Source organism: Cavia porcellus, unplaced genomic scaffold (genome assembly GCF_034190915.1).
Source record: "Cavia porcellus strain 051 isolate PalLab524CR breed Dunkin Hartley unplaced genomic scaffold, mCavPor4.1 scaffold_2, whole genome shotgun sequence".
Taxonomy (NCBI): domain Eukaryota; kingdom Metazoa; phylum Chordata; class Mammalia; order Rodentia; family Caviidae; genus Cavia; species Cavia porcellus.
Genome location: NW_026947485.1, coordinates 124,309,337 through 124,335,793, shown reverse-complemented (window position 1 = coordinate 124,335,793; position 26,457 = coordinate 124,309,337). Strand labels below are relative to the sequence as shown.

Here is a 26,457-nt window from a genome sequence, read left to right as displayed (position 1 = left end):
CCATGCATATTTATTTTGAATTGCTCAGAACTCTATTTCCCAGGGACTCTGAGACATTTATAGCTTGGCTATCATTCCCTCTAGGCTCTCTTGTAAGGATGAGATAACATCCATGGCACTTCTTTTTGCTCAGCCTTCTCAACTTCTTCTCAAACTTTGTAGCTTCCCTTCCGTTTCAATTTCATGACAAAACTTGACATTATGGCAAAATGAAGTTTCACGGATGAAATTACAGATAGTCATGACTTAAGTACGTTTCCTCAGATTGTACGACAAATTTCTGGGTTGAAGGCGCTCTGTAAAATCATTTCAAGCCTCCATGACTATGATAAAAAGGCAGATTTTGACTGATAGATTGGCGGGGGGGGGCGTGTTCACAAAATTAAGAGATATATGGAAATTTTTTCCACTTGATAATTTATTTTCCCCACACAAACGAAAACTGCCCATACTAAAACATAGGAAACAGGTAGAATGCGCTTCTGCGTTACTCAGTTCTTCAAGACGTGGGTCTGGCTTCTGTTCGTGCTGTGAATTTGCAGAAACTTCTCAAAATCGGATTCCAGTGCACTGAGGTGTAGAGCTTGAGAAGCCACTAAGGCAAAAAACAAAACGACACAGGGACAGAAAGATCTATGATGACAGCGAGACTGCAAATTCTCCGAGTCAGGAAAACGAAAAGGTGGAAAACATAAAAGGAGCTGACTACCTTGCGACAATCACCAGGTTGTCGCTGCACGAACAAAGCCTAACGATGGTCTTTATCTCCACTAACCCCGCTGGGTCTAGGGTCGACTCCCCTCCCAGTCCCAACCCGTATCTCTACCACTTCCATCTGCGAGGATGCGCGCCCGTAGAAACCACCCAACCTGCCTCAGAATTCTCTCAGGTCAGGCCAGCGCGCTCCGCCCGCCCACTTACCTGTGCTGCGCCTGCGCCTCCCCGCGCGCTCTCAAGGTCAGCACCGCCCCCAGCCCCTCAGCGAGCGCCCACGGAAGTGGCTCGAGCCGACGTCCTGCGTCTTTTACCTCTGCGTGGCGTGGGGTCGCCGGCGTTCCGAGGGGGCGGGACTTCCTGTCCGCGTAACTGAACTTCCGGTAGAGCCGGAAGACCTTCTTTCTCAAGGTTCCCAGAGGTTTCCCTCTGTCGCGGCGGGAGGGGAGATCTGGGGTGGTCCCGGCCTCTGCAGGGTGTCTGGTTCACGACCTCTGTTTGGCGCCATGGTGAGTTCTTCTGTGCGGGCAGGAGTGACAACACTGGGAATGAAAGGACTGGGACGTCATTGCTGTGGAAGGTGCCGGTCGAGTGCTCTGGGTCAGACTGGGACAAGCTCCCAGGCAGGACGCTTCACCTGTTTCCCTGGGCGCCTGAGCCCCTGAGGGAACAGCATCCTTGCTGACCAGCTGTGGGACGAGCGAGACGGAGAGTGGGGATCCTGCCAGTCCGTGCCCAGGTGGACCCAGAGTTGACCTTGCCCAGCTAATCACCTCTTTCCTCCTATCTTGTGCAGCTGCAGGACAGCGGGCAAAAATTTAAGGTCTTAGAAATGTCCCGAGTCACTCCAAGAACACAGCAAATTCCCTTTCTAGAAAAAAGGAACACCTGTTACGTGAACAAAAAAATTAATTTGTCGTTCAAACGTAAGATATTTTTAAGGGTAGGATAGAGGTGTCAAATTTTGAAATTGTAGGTTTAGCAAGGACGGATTTTATTTGAAAGAAAATTGCAAAGATGTGGAGGAATGAGCAATTGCAATGGGGAGATAATGCCTTGATCTGTTGGTATCTCAGAGGTTTCATAGGGAGTGGCACTCATGGCTAGAGTCAGAAAAGTGGGATGAAAGAATGGTATGATGGACAATAACCAGAGAAAGTCTTACTCTGAGGACAGCCTGTGTTGTTTTCAGGCTAAAGGTAAGGCACAGTTCAGCAACCTGTGGGAAGTTTGGTTACTGAGTACTTGGTTCCAGTTGATCTGTGGGAACAAGTGTTTCAGCAAGTCCATTACGATCAAAGACTGGAATTTTGGAGGTTCTGAGTATGATCTTGTAGCTGGTAAATGGAATAATGGTAGGGGGAAACGGTGAGCCTTAAGTTTTTGTAAAAGCAGTTTTTCTTTGCAGTAGGCCATTTTTTGGAACATGAAAAGATGAGATGATTTTTTTTTTAACCTTTGCTGTTTCCAGGATCACTGGGCTCTGATAAAATTCAGCATTGTCAAATGTTTAACTATGCAGAAGATTTCAAGCCTTCACATTTACAAGCTTCTGTCTTGGAAATTAGCTTTACTATGCCATGAATTTTTTTCATAGCCAAATATCGTCAACATTTGGCTGTCCCGTGTGATGACTGACTTTTGAATTACTTAGAAACTTAAGGAGTAAATGACCTTCAAAGTAGTGTAGTTCCTGCTGGACTGTACTAGATAACTTGTTTGAACATTATTTATTTTAAGCCTCTGAGCATTATGAGTTGTATTCCTTAGGAGAGGTCCCCCCCCCCTTTTTTATCTGTGAAATTAGACGAAGAGGGAACATGGAACTGGTGGGAACCAAAACTTAATCAACTCCTCTACTCACTTGAATTTTATTGAAGCAAGCATCTGGAGTCTAGAAATAGGCAGTGATTTACATGGGGTAACAGTCTGAACTCAAATTCAAATTTCAACCTCTTACATTTAAGGTCAATTTTTGACATCTTATGAAGTTAGAATGTAACAAAAATTCTTAAGTTCATCATAGGCACAGAGAAGCTGAGCCGCATACTTGTTCTTTGTATTCTGAAATAGTTGAGGTAGAACCTTCAGCCAGATCTTAAAAGGCACTTATGATTTAAACTACTCCAATCTCATGCTGATTCTCAGAATGTCACTTATGAACTACCAAGAACATACAGTTTCCTTTTCTTTCTGTCATTGCTTTTATTTCTGACTTAGTGGACTGAGTTTTTATCTTTCTCAGCAGTGACAGCGATAATGTTTGTGTATTAAAGTGTAATTGGAATTCTTAAAAGATTTAACCACTAAATGAGGTAAACATGGGCTATATTTGGGATGCAACTTAGTTGAATTGAGAACTTCTTTTACATTTAAGTATCAATGAAGAGAACACTGGACATGAACTTGACCCAGATTCTGCCCACTGTTACTTACATGACTTTCCTCATGGATAAAAAAGTAGACCTTGTTGGAGATTAAAACACCTAATTGTTATATTTTTGGTCTTGTGACTTCACTGAAAACTTTTCCAGAATGAGTATGTTTCAAGTTAAATAAAGTTTAGTTTGATTTCCCCTGTTTTGTCCTTTCCCTTTTGGTTTAAGTTTGATTTTTCTTTTTCTTTTTTTTTTTTTGTTTTTAATAGATCATGAAGGCAGTAACTGAAATCTATACTTACGCTTGGCCGAGTGTTTTCCTGCTGTCTTAAATACTCTGGAATAGAAAGCAGAACTTTGAACATTTTGATTTTATTTTTGTTTCAGTCAGTTGTAAGCTTATTCTTTTCTCTTATTCTCTGTTATATCACATAGACCAAAACTCTGGAGTTTTCATAATATGAACAAATGACAGTAGGACTGTGATCCAGATCAAATATTCTAGGCTTACTCTTAATATTATGCCTTCAAGTTGTTGTGAAAATATAGAAAACTTCGTAAAAGACTGTAACCATTTGTTCTATTATACTTTCCTTTTTGAAAATTGCAAACAACTTTAATTAAATAGGAACCATATCATTCATTCATACTGACTTGTGGGAGAATCAGTAGCTCCTAGAATTACAGGTGTCTTGTGACTTGTTTTTATGTATGTAGCATCCTATAGTAAAAAGTAAAGCTCTGCAGTAGTCAGAGTTAGTGAGAAAGGTGTTTTGTTTTATTTTGTTTTGTCTACCCCCAGGGGAAGTGGATGAAGAGATAGTATGGTAAATGTTGTAAGAGAAACATACATATGCTCAAAGAGTACTGAAGTAATGAGTTTATTATATAGTAGGGTTACATGGTAGTAGGTAATGTCTACTGAGTTTTGAAAAGTAAGTGAGGATATTACAGTAGTTCAAACTTGTGTGCAAATGAATCACCTGTAATGCTTGATTAAAATACTTACCTGGGCTCCATTATTAAGAGAGGAAGTTTCAGAATCTTTATTTTTAATGAATTTTATAGTTGAATCTGAAATTAATGATCCTTAAGCTTTCCTTAGAGAAAAACATAAGCAGACTAATTTGGCTGGAAATATTGGAGGTTCTTTGCAGCTGAGTGATAAACAGACATGTGTAGTTTGAAGGATGGCTTCTGGGCAGATTTCAGCATAGTAGTAGAGATTTGTGTTTCTTCTCAGTTCTGTTCCTTTTCCTCTGACTTTCTTCTCTGATTCTTTTTAAGAATGCTTAGTTGACATAATTCAGTATTAGAGACAGACTGCTTCCTTAGTTCATATTTGGCTGATTCAAGAGTGATCAGTAAGAGTGGCGCATACTTTGGGATTTCATTTATTTTTTTAAAAAGATCGTTCATTCTAGAATGAAAACTTAAAATGAATTAAATTAATTTTAGAAAATGAGAAGATTCTAAAGTGTTCATTTCTAAAACAGATTATTTTCTTGCTGTTATAACTTAGTTTTTTCATGTTATTAAAAATGAATACAGATTATCTCAAAGCATCCTTGCAGAAAGAAACTTGAGTTTAAGCTATTATTACTTAGACTACCTGTTTTGATCTGTATTCTGTGGCTAGTAATGTATGTAATAGCACAGTCTTGTTAATTTATAAATAAAGGAAGTTTAGTTTGGGTAATAGTTCTTATCCAAAATTGAAGAACTTCTGATGGTGTCATTGCTGGCAAACTCTTGAAATGTTATAGGGAATAAAATGGCATGAAACAGGTAATATGCAGATATATTCTTTAGTTTCTGACTGTCCTCTTACAAAGCCATCAGTGTTCACTCGTGAGCATTCTACCATGGTGACCATACCTATTCTAATTACCTCCCAGAGCCTTCCTCACAACACCATAGTCACATTAAGTGTCTGCCCTCTTAATACTTTACAGTGGGGATTAAACTCCAGCTTAAGTTTTGATTTGTGTGATTTTTTTTTTGAGACAGGGTCTTGCTATGTAATCCAGACTGGCCTTGAACTCACTAAAACATGAATTTTGGAGGGGAAAAACATATTCAAATTATGAGGCCACCTGTTACTGAGTCATAAGAAAGACATCATTGTCCTGGTAAAATGAGTAGTCTCTTGATTTTGTTTGAAATAATTGTACTTTTTATTTCACTAGCCAAACATTTAAAAAATTCTACTGTCATCTCACAAGACAGTTGTTCAGTCACTCATTTAGTCACCATCTGTGTACACTAGGTACTGTTCTTTATAAAGAATGTTCTGTGGTACTCCTTGCCCTGAATGGAGCTTATGTTTCATTGGAAGAAGCCAATGATAGTCTTATGATAAAATAGGTAAGTATTGTGTCAGTCATGGTAAATGCAACAAAGATAAATTAGAATAAGGGAATAGGAAATGATGGTAATGGGGATATTAGTTTGAATATTTAGGGAAAGCTTCAGTGAAGAGGTGACATTTGAATTCGTATGTATGTGTCTAGTACCTACGAATACACAGTTGTTAACTGCATCTTAAAAAATTATTACAGTATATTTAAAAAGCAGTCATAAACCTATATTCCTTGTACATGTCTTGTAATGAGTTCTGTGAACCTTCCAAACAGTGAATAGAAAGATTATAGAAATGTGTCTTTAAAAAAAATACCTACAATAATGATTAGAAATTTTGTAATAGATTTTATTTGTATGCTGTTTTTAAGTTTCTAAAAAGCTTTACTTTTTTAAGAGCAGTTTTAGGGGCATAGGATAATTAAGAGGAAAATTGATAGATTTGATTTTCTGTATTCTCCACTGTCCCCACACATACATAGCTTTTCTCATTATCACCATTCCTTACCAGAGAGTGCATTGTGATAGTTAATGTACTCACATTGACACATCACCCAAAGCTCGAAGTTTATTTTAGGGTTCCATCTTTTCTTACTGTACTAAGAATTGAACCTAGTGAGTCTTCATATTGACGTATATCCCTAACCTTTTAAATTTATTTTTATTTTGAGGCAAGGTCTCTCTAGTCCCACAGCTATGGAGACTGGTCTTTTAATCTTACTGCCTCAGCTTCCCACAGTGCTGGATGAGGGTTCATTTTCAATATTTAATATTCTGAGATTTAGACAAGGTATAATGCCATGTATCAACCTGAGCATTTTCACTGGTCTAGACGTATTCTATGCTCCAGCTATTCCATCTGCCTTTTCCCAACTTCTGATCTGTTTCCATGGGTTTGCTTTTTCTAGAATGTCATATAATTGTAATTAGATAGTATGTAGTCTTTTGAGATTGATGTTTTTTCTTAGTAATACACATCTGTGGTTTCTCCGTGTCTTTTCATGACTTGGTAGCTCATTTCTTTCCTTTTTATTTTTCCTTGTAATGTCGGATATCATCTAAGGCCTTGTACATGCTAAACAAGAGTTTTAGCACAGACCCTGTGTGATAGCTTCTTTCCTTATCAGACTGAATAATGCTCCATTTTTTTTGTATATATTAGTTTAGCCGCTCATCTAGTGAAAAGATTTGTTGGTCTCAGGTACTACAATATAAGCAGGCATGTACAAGTTTTTATGTGGACATAGTTACCAGCTCTTTTGGGTATTGAGAATGGTTGCTGGATTTTATTGTAAGCCTATGTGTAGTTTTATAAGAACCTGCCAAACTGTCTTCTGAAGTGAGCGTGCTGTTTTGTCTTATCACCAGCATGGCGTGAGTTTCAGTGGTCCACATTCTTCTCAGCTTTTGGTATTGTCAAAGTTGATTTCGGTCATTCTAACAGGAATGTAGTAGTATCTGGTATCTCATTGTTTTGGCCTTTATTTCCCTAATGACATTATATGGAGCATCTTTTCAAGTGCTGCTTTTCCATCTGTATATCTGATAAGATACACTTTAAAGTCTTTGGCCCGTTTTTTAAAAATCAGGGTTTTTTTTTTTTTTTTTTTGTTGTTGTTGTTGTTAGGCTTTACTAGTTGTTATATTTGAGAATACAGTCTTGACAGATGTGTCTTTGGCAATTTTTCCCCCTTTTCTGTTCATTTTTTTGATATTTTTTATACAGAGCAGAACTTTCTAGTGTAATCAAGTCTGGCTTATTGACTGAATTTATAAGGTAGCATTCATTATTTTATGTTATCTTCTAGGACTTATAGTTTTGGATTTTACATTGAACTCTGTTGTTTATTTGACTTGGTTTTCTGGAGTTTGAGTTATATGTGTTAATGCAATTTTGTTTTTGTATGTGAACGTCTAATTTTCTCAGCCTTTTATGTTGGAAAGATGATCCTTTAGGCATTGTATTACCTTTGCTTCTTTGTCAAAGTTCAGTTGATTATATATATGTGTGGTCCATTTCTGGCATTGTTCTATTCATCTGTTTCATCAATACCACACTATCTTGATTACTGGATCTTTGTAGTTGAGTTTGGTTAATGTCAATCCTGTAAGATTTGCTTTTTCAGTATTGTCTATTCTAGGGTCTTTTGCACTCCTTAAAATTCTGAAGTCAGTTATTTTGACATTTACAAAATCACTTCTCAGGACTTTGGGTGGGATTGGATTGAATATGTATATCAAGTTGAGAGGTCGGACAATGTGACAGTATTGAGTAGACCTATCCATGAAAATGGAATAGTTACTCATTTATTTCATTCTTTGAGTTTGATCATCAGAGTTTCATAGTTTTTCTCATACAGATGTACATATTTTCTTAGATTTATATCTAAGTATTTAATATTTTGAACATTTCATTTTGAAATAGTGAATATGTCATTTTTGGATATAAGTGGTATGTTTTTAGCTTCAAATCCTTCTTGTTCATTGCTGATATATAGGAAAGTGATGGACTTTTGTATGTTAACTTGCAGCTTTGCCATAATTACTTGTTAGGTTCAAGATATGGAACTTACTTTTATTCTTTTGCATTATTACAGTTCTTAGAGTATACACCTCCCTCATTGAAAACTTTATAATTTTACCTGTATATCTTTTACTTAACGTGAAACAGACATAGTAATTCTCCATTAAAGTAGATTAAATATCTTTCCCATTTTGGTTCTGAACTGTAAGATTTAGAAAAATGAAACAGTTTCTACTTTTTGCTACTTGCTATTTAGATTTTCAGTCTTTTTTTTTAAGATTGAGAATATATGATTATAGTGTTTTTTAAAAATACTTAATCAAGATATGAAACATTAATCCATTTATATATGGATATTTCTAAAAATGACTTTGCAGATATCATAAAATAAATACAAGGCATTGAGAGCAGTGGAAGTTAGAACCAGGTGACCTTTATAGTTTGACTTCAAATCATGTGCTTCTGAGTATATGAAATTAGTGTATATTTAGTTGAACATACATTGCAGGCACAAAAAAAAAATGTTCGATTTGTGAAATTCAAGGAAGATTTCACATGGGGCTGATAGGATTTTTAAAGGTAAGTAAAAGTACCATAGGTGGGATAAGAAATCGAATTTTACTTCTCAATTACAGTGGCTACATTTATTTAGCAGTTAATATTTATCAGATATTGTTTTAGACTATTTTAATCTATGTAAATCCTTATAAAATCCTATTTACTTTATTTTAAAGAGATTAAGACAAAACAGGACATAACAGAGCGGATCAGAACAGAACAATGTAAGCAACACAGAATTTCACTAGAAGACAACCCATAATTAACAAGAACTACCACAATGTCTCTTTCTTTGAAATAGTTGAATATAACTTCATATACAATAGTATTAAACATAACAAGATAGTATAAAAACATTCAAGAGAATGGAGAGTATTACAGGGCATTCAAAACCAAATAATAGAAAACAAACAATGGTTACTATCTTATCTCATTTTCCATAGAAAATTTATTTATACTTTCACACATAATACAATCCAATAAAGTACAACATGATAGAGCCAATGGAAACAGAAGAGCAAAAGCACGGTAGGACTTCAGAGTAAAATGGTATTATACAAGTACTGGCTATTAAAATCACTTGTTTCCCTCAAATTAGCTGTTCATATCATCACAGTTAATAAAATCAAACAAACAAGGACAAACCCATTGCAACTAGTCAATGCGATCATTATAAGGTTTCAAAACAATGTAATGGGGAATCATGATTACCATAAACTCTTATGTAGTCTTATTATTTCTTACACTAGGGAGACTATACGGTTACGCCCATTTATTAGTAAATATCTTAATATGATCATTCTTTATAGCTGAGTTCCTATTTGCTTTTTAAAACCTTGTTTAATGTTTATAAATGTATGAAAGGATTGAATTTCAAAAGTTCAATCAAGTGTTTGAAATTTCTTACAGAAATATAATTAATGATGATAGTCCTAGAAAATCTTCCCCAAATCTACTTAAAACCTCATAATAACCCTCTACAATTAGAAAAAGTAATCATTATTGGCATAGCTTATTAGTGTATTAGGCATACCATAATGATTGACATTTCTAACTCAGACACATGTGCCATTGCTGCAATGAATCATCAATAAAGATTCATATTTCTTCTACCTTAAATGAATCCAGTTAAGGTATTCCTTCATACCACAATATTTATTTCATTTAGGTCTGGGAATAGACTTGTAGGGGTATAAAGCTATTACGGAAACTGGGGATAAAGAGTTGAGTGAATTGGTATCTGTCAGTCAGTGAAAGCATGCAGTGTGTGATTACCTTCTTCCTTTCCTTCTATTTGGACTACCTGTTTCTTGCATTAGAATGTTTCCTTCTGAGTTATAAAGAAAAATGTAGTTTTGCCAAGTATTTTGCCTTCCTTCTCATATATCAGCAGATGCAAGCCCTTTAAAGGTATTTATTGTTAGGATTTTCAGAGATCATGCTACCATCTTCCCACATTACTTCTTCACAGTCATAGTTTATTTTCTTATTTGTCATAGAGCTCTTTTAGAGAGAAAATAGAGGACCTAGATTATAATGATGGAGTCTTTGCTATTTTTGGAGGTAGAGAGTTGGATTATGAAGAGAAGAGATTAATAGAGTCACTAGAATGATAAGTGGGCACTTATCTACTGGTAGAATTGATGCATAAAAGAGAAACTTCAGCAAGCTGATCCACTCTTTTATAAATATATATAGTAATTATAGACTTCCAAAGTCAATGCCATGAGTGCTTGACATTATAAAGCTACGGCAAGTTGTATTTTTTTAATTTATTTTATTTTTTGAATGCTGGGAATTGAACTTAGGGCCTTGTTCTTTCTAGGCATTCTACCATTGAGGCACACTCCTAGCTAGCCCTGTTTATAGTTTTTAAATAATCTTTAGACATTTAATTTTGTGAGAAATAGCTAGCAACCTTCAGAAATATTAATCTGAATTGCTTGCTTCTTATCCAGTTATCTGTCCCTGCCCTTTACACTATGCTCAGCTGATTTTTGTTATCTTTTACCTGGTGATTGCTACTGTTTGCCCTAGTGTGATGATGTACTTATAAAAACCAATGTCATTTGTTTCCTGTGTTACATTTCTGCAGCAAAAGTTATACTAGGAGATTTTGTTCCACCAAAGCTAAAGCTTCACTAACTTGAATGAAGATTTTGATCACTTTCTATGGTAATTATGACTACAAAATAGTTTAAATTATTATGATTTGTAAGAATGTATGTTTAAGTGTCCCATAAAGAGAACCATGTTTTTCTCCATTTAGCCTTGACTGAAAAGATAAATTAGGGCTTCTTTTTTTCTCAAAAATCTTGCTTTTGTTAGTAAATTCATTATTAGAGTTCTGCTTAAATTGATGTTTCTTAACCCCTCTTTTCCTCTGTCAAATGAAAACTGGACAGTGAAACTGCTGTATTATTTATTTCTAGACACTTTTGGATAGGTAGATCAGATGTTTCATATTGCATATATCTTTATTTTTTTATTACGTGTTACAGGACAGAAAAATGTAGAAAAGAGTCTGGGCATTTACAACTAGAAATAATTAGTAATGTATGCTTTCGAGTCAGTAGGGACACATATGAAAGCTTTGCATAGTGTGTGCCTTAACTTTAAGACTTTAGTTTTTAAGATTAATACTATTTTCTTATTTGATTTAAAACTACCATCTGTTTGTTGAGTGTTTATTCTTAATTTTTGTGGAGTTCCCCATATCAGAAGTGTTTATGGTCTTCATAGTTCTTCATACCTACTAAAAAGAAAATTTTCAGGTCATAAATCATTTAAAAAGAATTTACCGAGCTAGGCATAGTGATTCATGCTTGTAATCCTAGTACTCTGGTTGGCAAAGGGAGAAAGATCACAAGTTTGAGACCAGTGCTGGAAATTTAGCAATTTAGATAAATCTAGTGAAACCTTATCTCAGAATAAAAGGGTTGGGAGTAGGTCAGTATGAAAGCCTCAGTCTCAACGACTACAAAAAATGGAAAAGTACAAAAATAGAAAAGAATTGACCTAAGTATTTGAGGTAGACTTTTATTTATTTTTAAAACAAAAACAAAATTGTAGGACTGTTGACATTCATAAGTCTTTCCAAAGAAGGATTACCACAGACCACTAATTGAGGTGAAAGGGCCGGAAACCCTGGATCCCTTTCAGATCTATTAAATATTAGCTCAATTAATTTGTATAAGGAAGAGGTTATTATTCATTACCACCATCAATAACTACTTACTACAGACTTCGATGGTGGTTTTGAAATGTTAACCAGTGAATGCCAATAATTCATTGTGTATTTAGTTGACATTATTTCAGTCACAGGTAAAACATAGGCTTGGGATTTTAGAGATCATTTGCCAATCTTACCATTTTTCAATAAGGCATGTGTCCCAGAGAGTGCTTTTCAAATTGCTGTGTACCTAGTTGGTGATAGAACCACTTAGATCCTAGTAGGTTTAAATTATTTAGTGAATTAAAATATTTTAAATGGATGTACCAAACAGTTGACATTAGGGTGCATGGTGAATTTTGTTTGCTTTTGTACATGATCTTAAATTCAATGTTTTTGAAGTGTTTATTTTAAATTTATTTAATGAAGCTTTATTAGCATACTTAACCAATGTGGTAATTTCTAGTTTGCATAAAAGAAAGTATTTGTAAAGTAAATAGCTATTGCACTAAACTGTGATATGTGGAAAGCACAAAATATTGTCTTTTGCTCTTTAGTGAATGATTTTCTTTATTCCAAAGTGCCGTACTTGACATACTATAATACATTCCTGAATGTAATGAAAAACAAGTGGAAAACTTATGCTTTATTCTTTATTTCATGAAAAAAAATAAATATTTATTCAACTTATACTGAAAACCTGCCTTGTGAGGCACTGTCCTGGGAGTATAGGTAGAGTTGAAGAGAGGAGATAAATGCAGTTCTGCTGGGGGCAAGAGCTATAAATTAGTGGTCAGGGTTGAGCAGGAAACAGCTAGTTTGAAGGTAGGCTTACATGTCTTAGTGGAATCTGGAAAGTCAAGGAAGGTCTTCTAGAGGAGGTGAGTGTTGAAGGCTGTGAAGAAGTTGCTATGAACAAGATGATTTATAAATGTTTTAATTTATTGCTTTTGGCAATAGCATCTTTGCTTTGTTTTGTTTTTGTTTTCTAATATCTTCTTTGAATGTAAACTTGTAGGAATAATTTCTACTGTGTCAGAAAACAATTCTGAGAGAGAGTGACAGAATTTAGAATGCCTTCTTCCATTGAACCTTTCATTTGTTATTTGCCAGGATTATAATGAAACATTTATGCATGTGTTGGCTAGAGATGAAGTGACTTGTTAGCATCTTTTAAAATATTTCATTCTTCCCTAACATTTTAATGACTATGCTCTTGCTTTATATGAGATACTGTATAATTTACTCAATCCACTGTAACTGTTGCACATTATTTGTTAAAATAAACAACTATTTCAACATGTTAAAATGGCTTATGAATTATATTAAAATGACCTCTGTTCTTGTGAAAAAATTATCTATTCTTGTGCTAGTATTTATTGTTAGTTTTCTATTTACCTTATCAACTTATATTGAGAAAAATGTTTTCTCTTATTTTTAAATTTAATCACATTCTGATTAATGACTTTATATTATCTTCACCAGAAAGTCCAGAGCTATCATTTTTTAATACAGCTGTGTCAGATTCATTCTACTATATCTTAGAAACTTAGAATGTGTATCCATTTTATTAAGGATTTCTGCTTTTTCAGCCTTAGGTTAAAATATACTTTCTTATCCTCCCCCTGTTTTTTTTTATCTGAATTAGAAAACAACAGATTTTATGCTTGTTCTTTTTACTTTAAAGAAATTAAAAATATATTTTTTTCTATGAAACATGGGCATTGGCAAACCAATTCTCTATAGATAGTCAACTTTGAAAATCCATCTGCTTTAGCTCAGATCATAGTTTTTGATATTTTATGTATAATTATTTAGTGTTAAGTTGACCTGTATGAAATTGCTATTTTGTAGGTCAAGACAGTTACATAACCAATAATTCCCTATGATCCATCAATGGATCTATTTTAAATATAAAGGGATTTCTTTATTCTGATTCTTTAGGTTTTCTCTCAAGTCCCTCTGTAATTATCATTTCGTAATTAACATAGGTCTCTTTTCAAATTTTTTTCCATTGAGTCTACTGCATACCACTGAACATATGTTACAAAACAAAACAAACGCCAGGAAGGCTCGTGTATTCAACCTTAGGATACTAGAGATAGCTATGGGAAAGACTTATTATCTCTGATGATGGTTTTATGCTGCTTTTACCAACACTGGCACTGGCATTGGCATTATAGTAAATCCTGTGAATGTTTTTTCATTTGATAAAAATGAAATATTTCTCAATTCTATTAAAATATCTATTGAAATAGCCATCTAAAATACTCAGCATGGGTCTGTAATCATCTGCATGTGTGAACTCATCACACCTTTTCCCTCAGATTTCTAGATTTCCTTTCAGTAATGTTGATTACATTGTTAATCCTAACCTTTGTTTGAGATAGACATTTTTTTCTCTGCCTTCAAAGATCCTGACATTGGTGTCACTTAAAAGCAGCTCTCAAACTTTGCCCACTTTTGTGCTTTCTTTCACATTTTTCACTAGCTGCTTAATTATCTTGGATTTTCCTTTCCCTGTTGCTTTTATGAAGTCCTCACTCCAGAGTATTCGTTTCTCTCGTGTTGTGCCTATGATGTTAAACTATGAAGACTTGTAGTTATTTATCGTGTAATTCCTATGTTCCTTTTTTGTCAAAATTCCAACTTTCAGTTGCCCTCCCCTCTATTTTTAGCTTAATTCCTTTGCTCATTCTCCTTCTCAATAGATGGTCTTAGAACTTTGACTAATTCTTAATGAGATTTCTAGAATAACTATATTTACCAGAAAACTGGAGTCTTGACCAGGTTTTCCCACTATTCTGGCAAAGTTCACGTTAGTCTATGAAGATCTCAGTTTTCAAATTTAGTATATTTCCATATCCATTTGTGCTTCCCTTTAGTAGACTAGATGCTGAAATGCTTTTAGTTTTATCCCTTCCTAATCCTCAAGTGATAAAATTGATTCTATCTCTTTTGCTTTAAGGATATATAGTTCATACACACACACATGCATACAGCACACATTCCAGAAACTGTCAGATTCTTCTCTTATTGCTTAGTTTCTCTAAGAAACAATTATGTTCATTATTTCTATTTTATCTATATATACTATTTTTTTTATTTATTTAAAGAAAAGGAAACGAAAAAAAAAATACATGGAGATTAAAAAAAAAAGGGTAGAAATAATACTAAATTACAGACAAACAAAAGGTAAGAAATTGCCAGTTGATGAGTTACAAATTGTCTTCTTCGAAATGGCTGTTCAGGTTATAGAATTAAAGTATTTAGAATGACATTCAAAAAAGTGACCCTACAAACCATTCTGCTTTATGGCCGAACAAAAGCTCCGTAATATGATTATCAGTCCCACCTATTTGTTTTACATCTCTAAGAGGATAAGGTTAACCATATCAAAACAGAACAGAACATTTAAAAAAAAATAAAAAACAATTTAAAGAAATACAGATTTCAAAGCAAGTCCACTGGAGATCTACCTTATCTAACTGTCTCTAGCTTCTTACAAATATTTGTCCCTAACTTCACCCACTTTCTATACTTATTGCATATTATAGAACAAATCAAATCATTACAGGATGATGGAGTCTTTTTAGGTCCTCAAGTTCCAGATTAGGGAAGACATTTCCAACTACCATCGCATCACTCATTCTCTTTGTGATAGCCGTCCCCATCTCTGCATATGCTGAAGTTGAGCTGAAGAAACCAGTCCAGGGTCATTTTAATCAGCAAGCAATAGATTGCTAGAATTTATATTATAATGCTACAAAATAAGCTTCGGGTTTTTCAGGTCTCTTCCTCAGAGTATTTGTTCCTATCCTCTCTGTATTATAGGGAAAACCAAGTCATAACAAGACAGCGAAACAATTTCCTAGATAAACATGCAATGGATAAGACTTATAAAACTATAATATAAATGATCTTCCGTAGCTACTATGTTTTCTCTTGTTATTTTCAATAGATTTGTCGACAACACTGGCTTATTATAGTTAAATATACTATCACCTATTTTTATAAAAACTTATCTTTGACTGCATTGTAATATTTGAGAGCTGTTACTGATTCATACCAGTATGGATATCCTTTACATCCTGTCATGCTCAGAGTAGTTTCCTCTACTTTTAGGGTTGATTCTAACATGCATACCGATTTCAAATAGGATCAGTCAAGGCCAACCAATAGTCTTATGATTCAGATACAATTAAGGTCAGTCATAGTAAGACAATGTAAGTAATACAGGATTTCAGCTTAAGTCAATAGGAAAATAAGGACAGTTACCATGGTATAACCTGCTATTTTTGGTTCTAGAGGTCTGTGTCCTCAAATCTGATATGAGTGGACAGACCAGAACAAATTTAATTCAATCTAAATATGGCACTAGGACTACTGTGTCTTTTAAATCGTTATACACCATTAGCAATGACCTCTGCTTTTTTTTTTTTTTAAATATAGTTTCAGAGCTGTCTCTACCAAAGACTAGCTTACCGTCTCTGCCTCATGTCTGCTACTCCACTTTTCTGCTATAATTTGTCCACCTTATTCCCTCATTCCATGGTCTGCCCCGTACATTGAGGCCTCTCTGCCACTGTAGCTGTAATCCTGATTTCTCTTCCTCTCTTTCTCTGTAATGTCCTTCAGCGCTCTCTGTAGGGTTGGATTGGTGGCCACGAACTCCCACAGTTCCTCCTTGTCTTGAAAGTATCTTATTTCTTCATTAATTTTTAGAGAGAGTTTTGACGGATATATGAACTTAGGTTGCATATTTTTTTCCTTCAGGACTTGGAATATTTCTCCCCCCTCCCTTCTTGACTTAAGAGTTTGTGTTGATAAGTCTGCTGTTATTTTGATAGATTTCCCGTTATAGGTAACCTGCATCTTTTCTCTGGCTGCTTTTAATATTCTGTTTTTTTGGTGGATTTCTGGGATCTCGATTATTATATGCCTAGGCGTAGATCTGTTTTGGTTGTAGGTAGCTGGCGTTCTGTATGCTTCTTTTATCTGGATATCATTTCTTTTTGCTATACGTGGGAAATTTTGCTTTAATATCTCTGTGAATATTTTTTGTATTTCATTTTTGGATGTTCCTGCTTCCTCACTCACATTCTTTATTCTTAGGTTATGCATCTTTTTATCATCTTCCAGTTTTAGAATTGCTTCTTTCTGGTTCCTTGTTATTTTTAAGAGGCTTTTTCTTTCACGTTCATAAGCCCTAAATCTCTCTTCAAGTTTCAGAAGGTTGTCTTTAGTTTCTGTCAAGGCATTTTGCCAATATTCAATGGAGTTTTTAGATTCCTGATATTCTCTTTGGATCTGTTTCATGTATTCTAAGTTATGCTTAAATTCTTCTTCAGATGCTTCTCTTTCTTTTCTGATTTCCTCAGTTCTTCCATCTGTGTTCTCTTGGGCGGGGCTTGTCATTTCTTTAATTAATCTCTTTATATCTTGCCTCACTTGGATCAGGAGTACATCTTTAAATTCCTCTATGAGATCATGTAAATACTTTTTAATTTCGGCTGATGCTGTGTCGAGCATTGGATGGTTACTGTGTTTGTTCTCTTCAGTGTTTAGTTCTCTTGGGTTTAATTTCTCCTGTTGAACAGCTGGAGATTTTTTTTTTTATTTTTATCTCTTGTCATGTTTCTGGTTTCTTTCAGACTGTCCTGGAGTTCTCTGGCCCTCTCCGAATTGCTTAGGGCCTTTCAGAAGCGTGCTGGCTTGAGTTTTTGCTGTCCTCCCCAATTTGCTGTTATCTGGGGTAGGCTGGGATGCAGGGGCGGTACAGTCTAGTCTCTAGCCTCTGTGTCAGTTAGTTCATAAATTAGGCTGTACTTTCTGGTTGTCACTGAGTTGTGACCATTCTGCATCCGCCCATTGGGCCCAAAGCAGAGGCCTGGTCTAGCCCCAGTAGCTCCTGCCAGTTCTCCCTGAATCAGAAGCAGCTGGGTAATGGCACAGGATTCTGCCCAGGTCCCAGCCGTTCTCTTCCAAACCTCTCTGTGATAGGAGCTCTAGAAAAGCAGATCTGCCCAAAACCAAGATGGCTCCCACTAAGTTCTCTGTGTGGAGCTGAAGCCAGCAAGCAACAGACTCTGCCAGGACTCAAGATGTCTTCCACCAGCCCTCCCTACAGGGGGACCTGGTGATGTTACCAAGCTGCGGTTTCTGCCGCCAGGCTAATATGTCTGCACCAGATTCTGTGTTATTGATTTCCCCGTGGTGGCGGGCCAGCTGTTCTCTGGTCAAACCCAGCAGCCGCGGGGTTTTCTGTACTCACCAGAGTCCGGTGCAAGTCCCCACTCCGGGACCGCCGCACACCAAGCCGTCCACTTTTCCCCACCTCGCGGCTCAGCGCTGACCGGTCAGATTTCTGTGCACCGTTTAGATTCGAAACGCCAGAGCTCTGTACATCTGCTCTGGTGCAGCGGTGCAGAACTGGCTGCCACCTGGAGTCTCGATCTGGGTCTCAGTTTCCGCAGTCCCCAAAAGCAACTCAGCTTTTCGTGCTGGGTCCACGAGTCTGTTCGTTGATTTAAGGGCGCGGGATTTGCAGCCTCCGGTCTCAGCACGACTTTAAATCCTCCAGCTGTACTGTCTTGGTTAATAAGAATCGCTATCGATTTGTCTGGTCCTCTCCATGCTGTCTTTTTTTTTAGCTTTGAGTTTGAATTCTCTGGAGAGATTCTTCGCTCGATCCCCTAGCTCGCCGCCATTTTCAGACTCCTATCTATATATACTATTCACCTGAGTTATCCTTATCTACTGAAATTTTCGTTGCATGATTACTGTTTTCATGCTTGATTCCTTTTTTTCTTAAAACAATTATTTTTGATTTTGCCATCTTGCTCTTTGGTTCATAATTTTATGGACTATTTCAGTGAATATCGAACCAAGTTCCTTCCTATTATTTACCACTCCTCTTGTTTTTTAGGGGAACAGGGAAAGTGCTAAAGAATCTAGCACCAGCCACTAAGCCACATACCCAGCCCATTCCCAGCCTCGTTTTTCCTTCCACTGTAGTGTCAGAATTATCCTTCCAAAATGTGTTTAATATGGTTAGTTTTTTCTTAGAGTCCACCTACCTGCAGAAAAGTCCATTATGTGCACCTCATACCAAAGTCTAGCCATGTGTAGTATCTCGTTGTTTCTGGATCATATCATTTCTTCCCTTTATACGAGTAGATATATCTGCTTAAACTTTTCTTCCTTTCCCATTCAGACAGTGGGATATGTTTTTAACTTTGTCAGACTAATTCAGATATCACTCTCTGTACACCAGCCTTTCCAGACCTCTCTTAGATATTTAATCACTCTCTTATCTTGGAATGTTTCAATGACACTGGACGCTCACCTTTACTGTACTGTTTGCCAGTCTTTATTTATAGATGAAAGTAAGAGATGACAAACTTTAAGTTTGATAAATGTCAACACGTGATGAAAAAATGTTATTTCACCTTGAATTCATGATATCTGTGGGTTCCAGGACGTGCTGTAGATGAAATTATAATGAAATCAACTGTATTTACATATTAAAAGATAGTAATTTTTAGTTAGGTTTTATCCAAGGAGAGGTTGTATCAGTTTGAGCAGTTTTATTAGTTGAAACTGGACAAACAGTATCAGTATCCAGAATTGAAGGTATTTATCCAGAACTACTTGAGGTTGAGAGTATTGTACTCTACAGAAGTATCTGTGGACAGTATGTTTTTATCCTGCTTTAGCACTGAATGAATGCAGTGTTCTTCAGTAGAATTTGCTGCTTTCTGCTGAATATCACTGTTCATCAAACAACTTGGTTTAATTAGGCTTCTAGTATATCATTAAGACAGTAGTTGAGTGAAACACTTACTGAACTTTAATATCTGATTTCCTTAGTAGTTTATTTTGTGCTGTAAATTAAGTGATGAAACCTTTAGAAACCTGATTATCGCTTGTCTGTCCCACGCAGATGATCATCTTACTACACTAGCACACCATGTTTTTTGTGCGTCCTGTAAAGTTCAACAGCCAACGAGCTCTCCAAGGGAAGCCTGTCAGAGGCTTGTCAGCCCTCTTCGAGTTTCTTTCAGTCTACAACTTTCCTGTCAGTGGCTGTAGTATTCAACTAATCACCCAAACTAAAACATCTTGAAATAACCTTTAAGACATTCTTCAGTTTTATACTGTAGTTGTTACCTGTCAGGTTCAGTCTCGCTCAAAGTTTGATGGTTTTCTTGTACCCTTTATCTTTGCTTGTTCTCTTAGTCTCAGCTATTTTTATTTTTGTCTTAGATTTTTATATTTTTCCCTTTAATTAGTATATTACTATGTTTGATTTTTTTATGTGTTGCTTTCATTATTTCATCACCCACCTCTGCCTATTTAGAAGTCTTTCCAGTTGACCTTCAAGTTCATTTAGCATATAAGCTATTTCTCTTGGTTTTAAAGATTACCAGTGATCTAAACTTGGTTTTCATTCTATTTCTCAGAGTTCCTTGCCACTTACTAAAGCCTGCTTTGGTTGAGCCAGGCCTTTTCTGCTTGTTTATGTCTGCCATTTAGCCTGGGTTTCTCCATTTATTTCTCTATCCATGTGAATTGAATTTGTAGCTTAAATCTCATCAGCCCCATGAATGTTTCATAGCATTTTTGAATTTTGATGACATTTATCTTACTATGTTATTTTGTGCTCAAATATTATCTTAATGTATTTGTTGTTGCCTCATACATTGATCTCAGATCATAAATTGTATAATAACACCATATTGTCATTGAACTATAACCAAGTGCTCCATTTACATACTGTGTTCCCTGAACTGCTTTGAAAGATTGTTTGGAAGGTTGGTACATAGTTCTTGTCACTGAAAAAAGAGAAGTTGCGGTCTACTTCCTACCTTTAGTTTAAGTCCTATTCCTATAGTTGAGACATTTGTCATTGTACTACTGGGCTAGTCCTCGTTCATTCTTTACATGGTATCCAGAGTGATTTCTTAACTACTTATTAGATTATATAGATTTTCAAGAGTTTTCTGTTGCCTTTTATTACATTCTAAACCTGGTAGTGTTGCCCATCAGTATCAGGCTTTGGCCTACATTCTTTACATGTGAAGCTGATGGCACTAACGATTCACCAAACTGAATCCACAACATCTTTACCCATGCTTTAACTTCTAGGATGACTTGTAACAGCCCTTTGCCCTCAGTAACTTGTCTCTTTTTGCTGCATTCTCACAGGCTTCTTATTTTCCATCACTTTGTAATATGTTCTCATTGCTCGAGCACTAGACTGGTTGATCATTGAGGGCAGAGACTGTGCTTTCTCCCAGTTCTCAGTGGTTTGAGATTCTTGTTTATTGTACAGTGGATGTTCACTAAATTCACTTAATAGGCTTTAGTTGGAAATTAAGTTCAAGGTCTCAGATACTGTACAATTCTATGATTTGATTATTTTGGATCTTGTTTTCTTCATTTATAGATTGTTTGGAGAGGATTTGCTTGAATAGTTAAGTTTACATCTTGTTTGGAATATAAATTATTTGAGCATGTCTAAGAAGTCAATTATGCCATATCTAGTTATCTCTCTCAAACCTGAAGACAGACAGTTGAGAAACAAAGGAAAGACTCTAAGTAATACTCTGTTTTTTTTTCCTTTTAACTTATGCAGGGAGATAATAATCGAAACCATTTGGGATAGTCTGAGTCTCAGGTTTATATGCAAGTATGCTTTCTTATGGTAAACTGTGTGTGCTGTGTTTCAGTGGAAAGATAGCTTAATGAAACACAACAAAAATGTCAGCTCCCCTGAGGTTTACAAAATATTCCAAGTTGGTATTTTAAAGTTGAAGTATGTTTGTATTTCAGTTTTGAAGTTTTCTTTATTGACAAGCAAGCTAAAATATTGCTCTTTGGTATATATTATTTCTTGGAGCATTGTTTTAATTTTCATTGGTAAGAATTTTTTTTAAACCTACTTGGCAGCCTTACTGACAGAAATTGAAATGATCATTCTTCTAGACACTAAACGTGAAAACCTTTTTCTTGCTCTTCATGGCCTCAGGTTAATAGATGTAGAAAGGTTGGAAAACTAAGTTAGTCCAAGGTTTCACCTTTCTTAGGGGCTTAGGAGCTATTTCAGAAATGACTTTCCTTACTTGTAGTTACCAAGACATCAGAACCTAAGGGCAGTGATTCCAGACAGAAGCCATCTTTTTGGTCAAGTTATTGTTTCAAAGCGTTAATAAGGCCATTAAGGTCACTTGAGTCAATGACTCATGGTTGTGTGTGTGAGACTTCAACCATGATGGGCTTTGCAGCTTCACTGCATCTCTGCACACTTTCACAGTTTCTCATTGCATTGTGAAATTATGATTAAATTTACTTAGGCATTGTCCTTTAATTGAAAATTATTCAGCAAATTTGATTTTTTAAACATTTCAGAGTCTGCTTTTATGTAAACACGTGAGTACATGCTAGCTTGGGCAATGTAAACAGGTCTTTAGATTGGTTTATTTTTTATTTTAAATGATTGTGTCTCTTAACTAATTAGATACTTTACACTTTAATATATTAATTCTTGGCATGTACACTGAAGCTTTCAAATGTTTGCCAATACTAATGTCTTAAAAGTTGATCTAAGTTCAATATTAGTAATGTATTAAACTGATAATTTTCTAGAAAGATTGATCTTTGGAATTATGTTCCAGACAAACTGTGGCATTAAAAATCTAATTCAGAGAGTCTTCTCTATATGGGTGTGATGAGGATTAACTATGGTGAAATATTTTCCACAGAATTTTAAAGTTACCTCTCCAAAAATCCCTATATAGGGTAAAAGTGACAGATTTTCTTATAATAGCACATACTTAGTTACCTAACAGTGGATATAGTCAAAGAAAGACTTAACTGATTTCTGTTAAAAGTTGAAAAAATTCTACTTTATAATAACATACTTATTTGGCACAACATATAAGTGAACTTTTGGTAAAATATGTATTTTATTTTTTTAGTTAAGTTTATTGGTACATTTTAGATATACATAATGACCATATTCATCATAGGGAATTTGTACCTGTACATGATACATTTTGTTTGAAAACAGAAAAGTGGCATAGTAAAATCAAAGAACAGAATACAGTCACAATTTTGCAGTGAACATTTTGTAGTCATGCCTTAATTGCATCAAGAATGTATACCAGCTGTAGTATGGTATTTTCCTTTCTTGAGGCAAATCTCTTTAATTCTTCCTTTGCCTCCATATTTGCTCTGTATGTGAGTTCAACAGTATTTCTTGAATATATGTTTTCTGAGCGCCAAATGTACCACCATAGTTGAAAGTTTTGCTGTTTCTGGTATGGATTATTATACACCTACTTGATATTCTTAATTCTAGTCACTCCACTTCCCTGAATTTTGTAGTTTGTTTTTGCCTCACCATATTTTACATGTTTAATAGTGAATATGTTAGTAGTATCTCACTATATTAGTGATTTGAAGGATGAAGAGAGTTGGGCAGAATGTGTTCCACCTCCAATTTATCACATTCTGTCAAATCTTCTAGATCAGTCTTTCTGAAATGTAATAGCTCTGACATTTATTAGATGTAGCTATTTACTAGTTAGAAGCAGAAATGTGTTTTGCGTGTGTGTGTTTGTGAGAGATTCCACTAAATGACTTTGAAAATTCTGTGAATATCAACTTCTTTTGAGACCAGGTTGACACTTACTTCGTCCACACTTTTACTGACTAAAAAAATTACCTTTTGCTTTTTAAGTCTATAATCACAAATAGACCAGATTTCTGTTGTATTGTGCTATATTTCTCAGCCTTATTCTGCCTGAAAGAGTTCTTTCTAATGACATTCATCTTATGGAGATTACAGAACTTATATCACAAGCTACAGAGAAAATAATATAGTAAATTTGAAATGTGAAAGAAAAACTTTTCCTTAGATGTAAGATAGCACCATATTGATCAAAACCTTAACCCAATTGATGCAGTTTAAGGCAAAATATCTGTAGATGGGGGTAGGATATAGCTCAGTGGCACAAGTACCTGACTGGCAAGCATGAGGTTATGAGTTTGATCCCTGGTAAAAAATAATAAATAAATAAAATATCCACAGATAAAAGCATAGTAAAGACAGGACTAGGAGATATTAAAAGTTACGTTTTAGAATATTTTAACTTCTTTTTTGAGAATTGTTTATATATTTTTCTTTTTTTAACTAGGCAGTTGAGGAAAAGGTCAACTAATTGATATGTAAGAACTCTGTAGTATGTACGTAAATTATCCACTTGTGATACGATATACCAATTCTTTCTAACACTTAGTCTTCTTTTTTTTTCATGCAGAGATCTGATTTTTTTGACTTCTTTTGGCATAAAATCTTTCATCCTTTGGAAGACTAATACCACATTTTGAAAGGCTTTTCTTTATTCTTGACATAAAAGATAAAGTCATTCTTAGTAGTAGTAGTAATATGATCATAATAAATAATACTAACATGTACTTGCCCTATCTGTATTGAGCACAGTTCCTAGCTACGTTTTGATCAGGTAGATTGATTTTATTAATTGTCTAATTGAAGAGGAACCCCAGATACAGGATGTTTCAAAAGCTTTACAAAAGTTACACAGCTAATGGATAATGGGACTGACAAAAAACAAAAAGCTTTGCTGGACATTGTTGACATCTAACCCGTGGAAGCAGATCAGAATAGCCTGAGTTCAGTTTCTTTTCTGTTAACATTTAGGTCAGTTTTGAAGTTATATTTCATACAATTAATGCTCTTTAATTGTTCATTGTCAGCCAAGAATTGGGGAAAAAAAACAACCCAGTGTAGCCTCAAGCTAGTAGAGCTGGGAATAAGATTTCAGTTCTCCCATCCCACCTCTCTGTACTTTTAAAGCTTACCAAGCTAGTGTTTTAAGTTTAAACTAAGTATGCAGTCTTCAATACCTAAATGCCAGAGTAATGATGCACTTTAATAGGAAACTCATGATTTCTTAAAATGTAATATTTCAAATGTGCAAAATGTTTTCCAGCAGTGTTGCCAAATCCAGATTTATTCATTGTTAAATTTATTTGTTTGTGTTTTTACACAGGGTGTGATAGGTATACAGCTGGTCGTTACCATGGTGATGGCCAGTGTCATGCAGAAGATTATACCTCACTATTCTCTTGCTCGGTGGCTACTCTGTAATGGCAGGTAAGGCAAGGATAGGCTGATTGGGGCTGGCTGATCTCAAGTTTATGAGGTTGATTAAATTCTTAGAAGTGCTAATTCCTATTTTTAAAAGAATTAACAAAGAAAGGTTATGAGAAAACCTTTCTCATTTCTTTTTATTTAACATATTAGTTGTTTATCTGTGTAGCCTGAAGCTGATAGAGCCGGGAATAAGATTTTAGTTCTCCCATCCCACCTCTCTGTGCTTTCTTCTACTGAGCGGCTGGCCACTGAAAATACCATATATTTTTGTAATTCTCTTTAAAAAGTTGGCCAACAAGGTGAAAAATTAGAAATCAAAGTGTATTTTTTGGAAAAGAACTCAAAGTATGACTTAATTCAATGTATTATGAGAGTTAGGGGTGCTTTGTTTTATTGCAGAGAATGTCAAACTATTTAATAAGGGATAAAGTTATGTTGTAGGAACAATTGTGAACTCACTATTCTTCCTATTCCTTCCACCAAAGACCCAAGTTGCCCTGTTAAAATATGTACAATAAAATAATAAAATCAAAGAAGTTAAATAGAAGGAATAGAGTTAGGTAAAAACAAAAAAAATTCTGCACACAAAAATGCATGTCACAATTCAGTGTAATTATGAAAGGTAAGTGATAAATTTGGTACCATGACTACTTCAATTATTCATTTCCAATAAATATCCAAATTTGGTTATTGTTTTATATGTCCATTTTCTTTTTAGGCCTTTTGAAGCTAGAAAATAATAGATAATTTTCCTACTTGTGAGCTGATGTACAGCTATATGAATGATCCTTTAATTCAGGGGCATTCCAGCCTCAAAACTTCAATTTTCTTCAAAGAATTTATTTTCCATTTTTAATTATTTATATTCTCTTGCTTTATACTTTTTATAGTAATGTTGAAGTATAAAAAATTTAGACTGCTTTAAAATTTTTTTGGAATACTACAATATACACGTGTGTATATAGTGTGTGCAAGAACAGCTGTTTACCAATTGTGTATTTTATTAGCAAAATAATGACTAAAATTTTGGTGAAGTCAGAAGTCTCTATCTCCAATTTTTAAGTGAAAATCAATCTTATAGAACTGGAGTTTTACTATGTAGGCTTAAAATGCCCTGTGTAATCTTGTTTACTTACTTATTTTGCTTATTAGAAACACTTTCCATAGATCATGGAAATGTATCAACTGAACAAATTAATTCTAAGTAGATGGAATCCAGATTTGTAAAGTATATTAAATACATTAAGGTAGCTTATTTTCTTTAAGACTTGCACATTTTTAAAGTCTATGCTTATGATCCTGTAACTCGTAGCCCTTCTAGGTATCTTTTGGCTATAGAGGAGTTAGCAATCTTGTCTTGTTCTAATCTGTATGCATTTGCATGTTTTTACCTGTTCTGCTTTCCATTTGCTTCTATAAAACTTGTAATTGCTAGTAGAACACTAAAACTTTAAGATCAGAAATCTTAGGCAGGAGTGGTGACACATACCTGTAATCCCAGCACTGGATGAGGCTGAAACAGGAGGGTCACAGATTCAATCCCAGACTGAGCATCACAGCAATTTAG

At 35.1% G+C, this 26,457-nt stretch overlaps 1 protein-coding gene across 8 annotated transcripts in view; it reads left to right on the top strand.

The window, feature by feature from the left end:
• The first annotated feature begins 1,066 nt into the window (after positions 1 to 1,066).
• Tmem161b (transmembrane protein 161B) overlaps positions 1,067 to 26,457 on the top strand; it is a 70,183-nt gene continuing 44,792 nt past the window's right edge. For 2 of the 8 annotated variants that reach the window (XM_013143484.3, XM_003479463.5), the window contains exons 1-2: positions 1,067 to 1,223; positions 24,787 to 24,890. In XM_013143484.3, coding sequence (XP_012998938.1) covers positions 1,221 to 1,223; positions 24,787 to 24,890 — 107 coding nt within the window. In that variant the 5' untranslated portion in view covers positions 1,067 to 1,220. The remainder of the gene's footprint in view (positions 1,224 to 24,786; positions 24,891 to 26,457) is intronic. The other 6 variants (XM_063245311.1, XM_063245308.1, XM_023561414.2 and 3 more) reach the window with 5 other exon arrangements.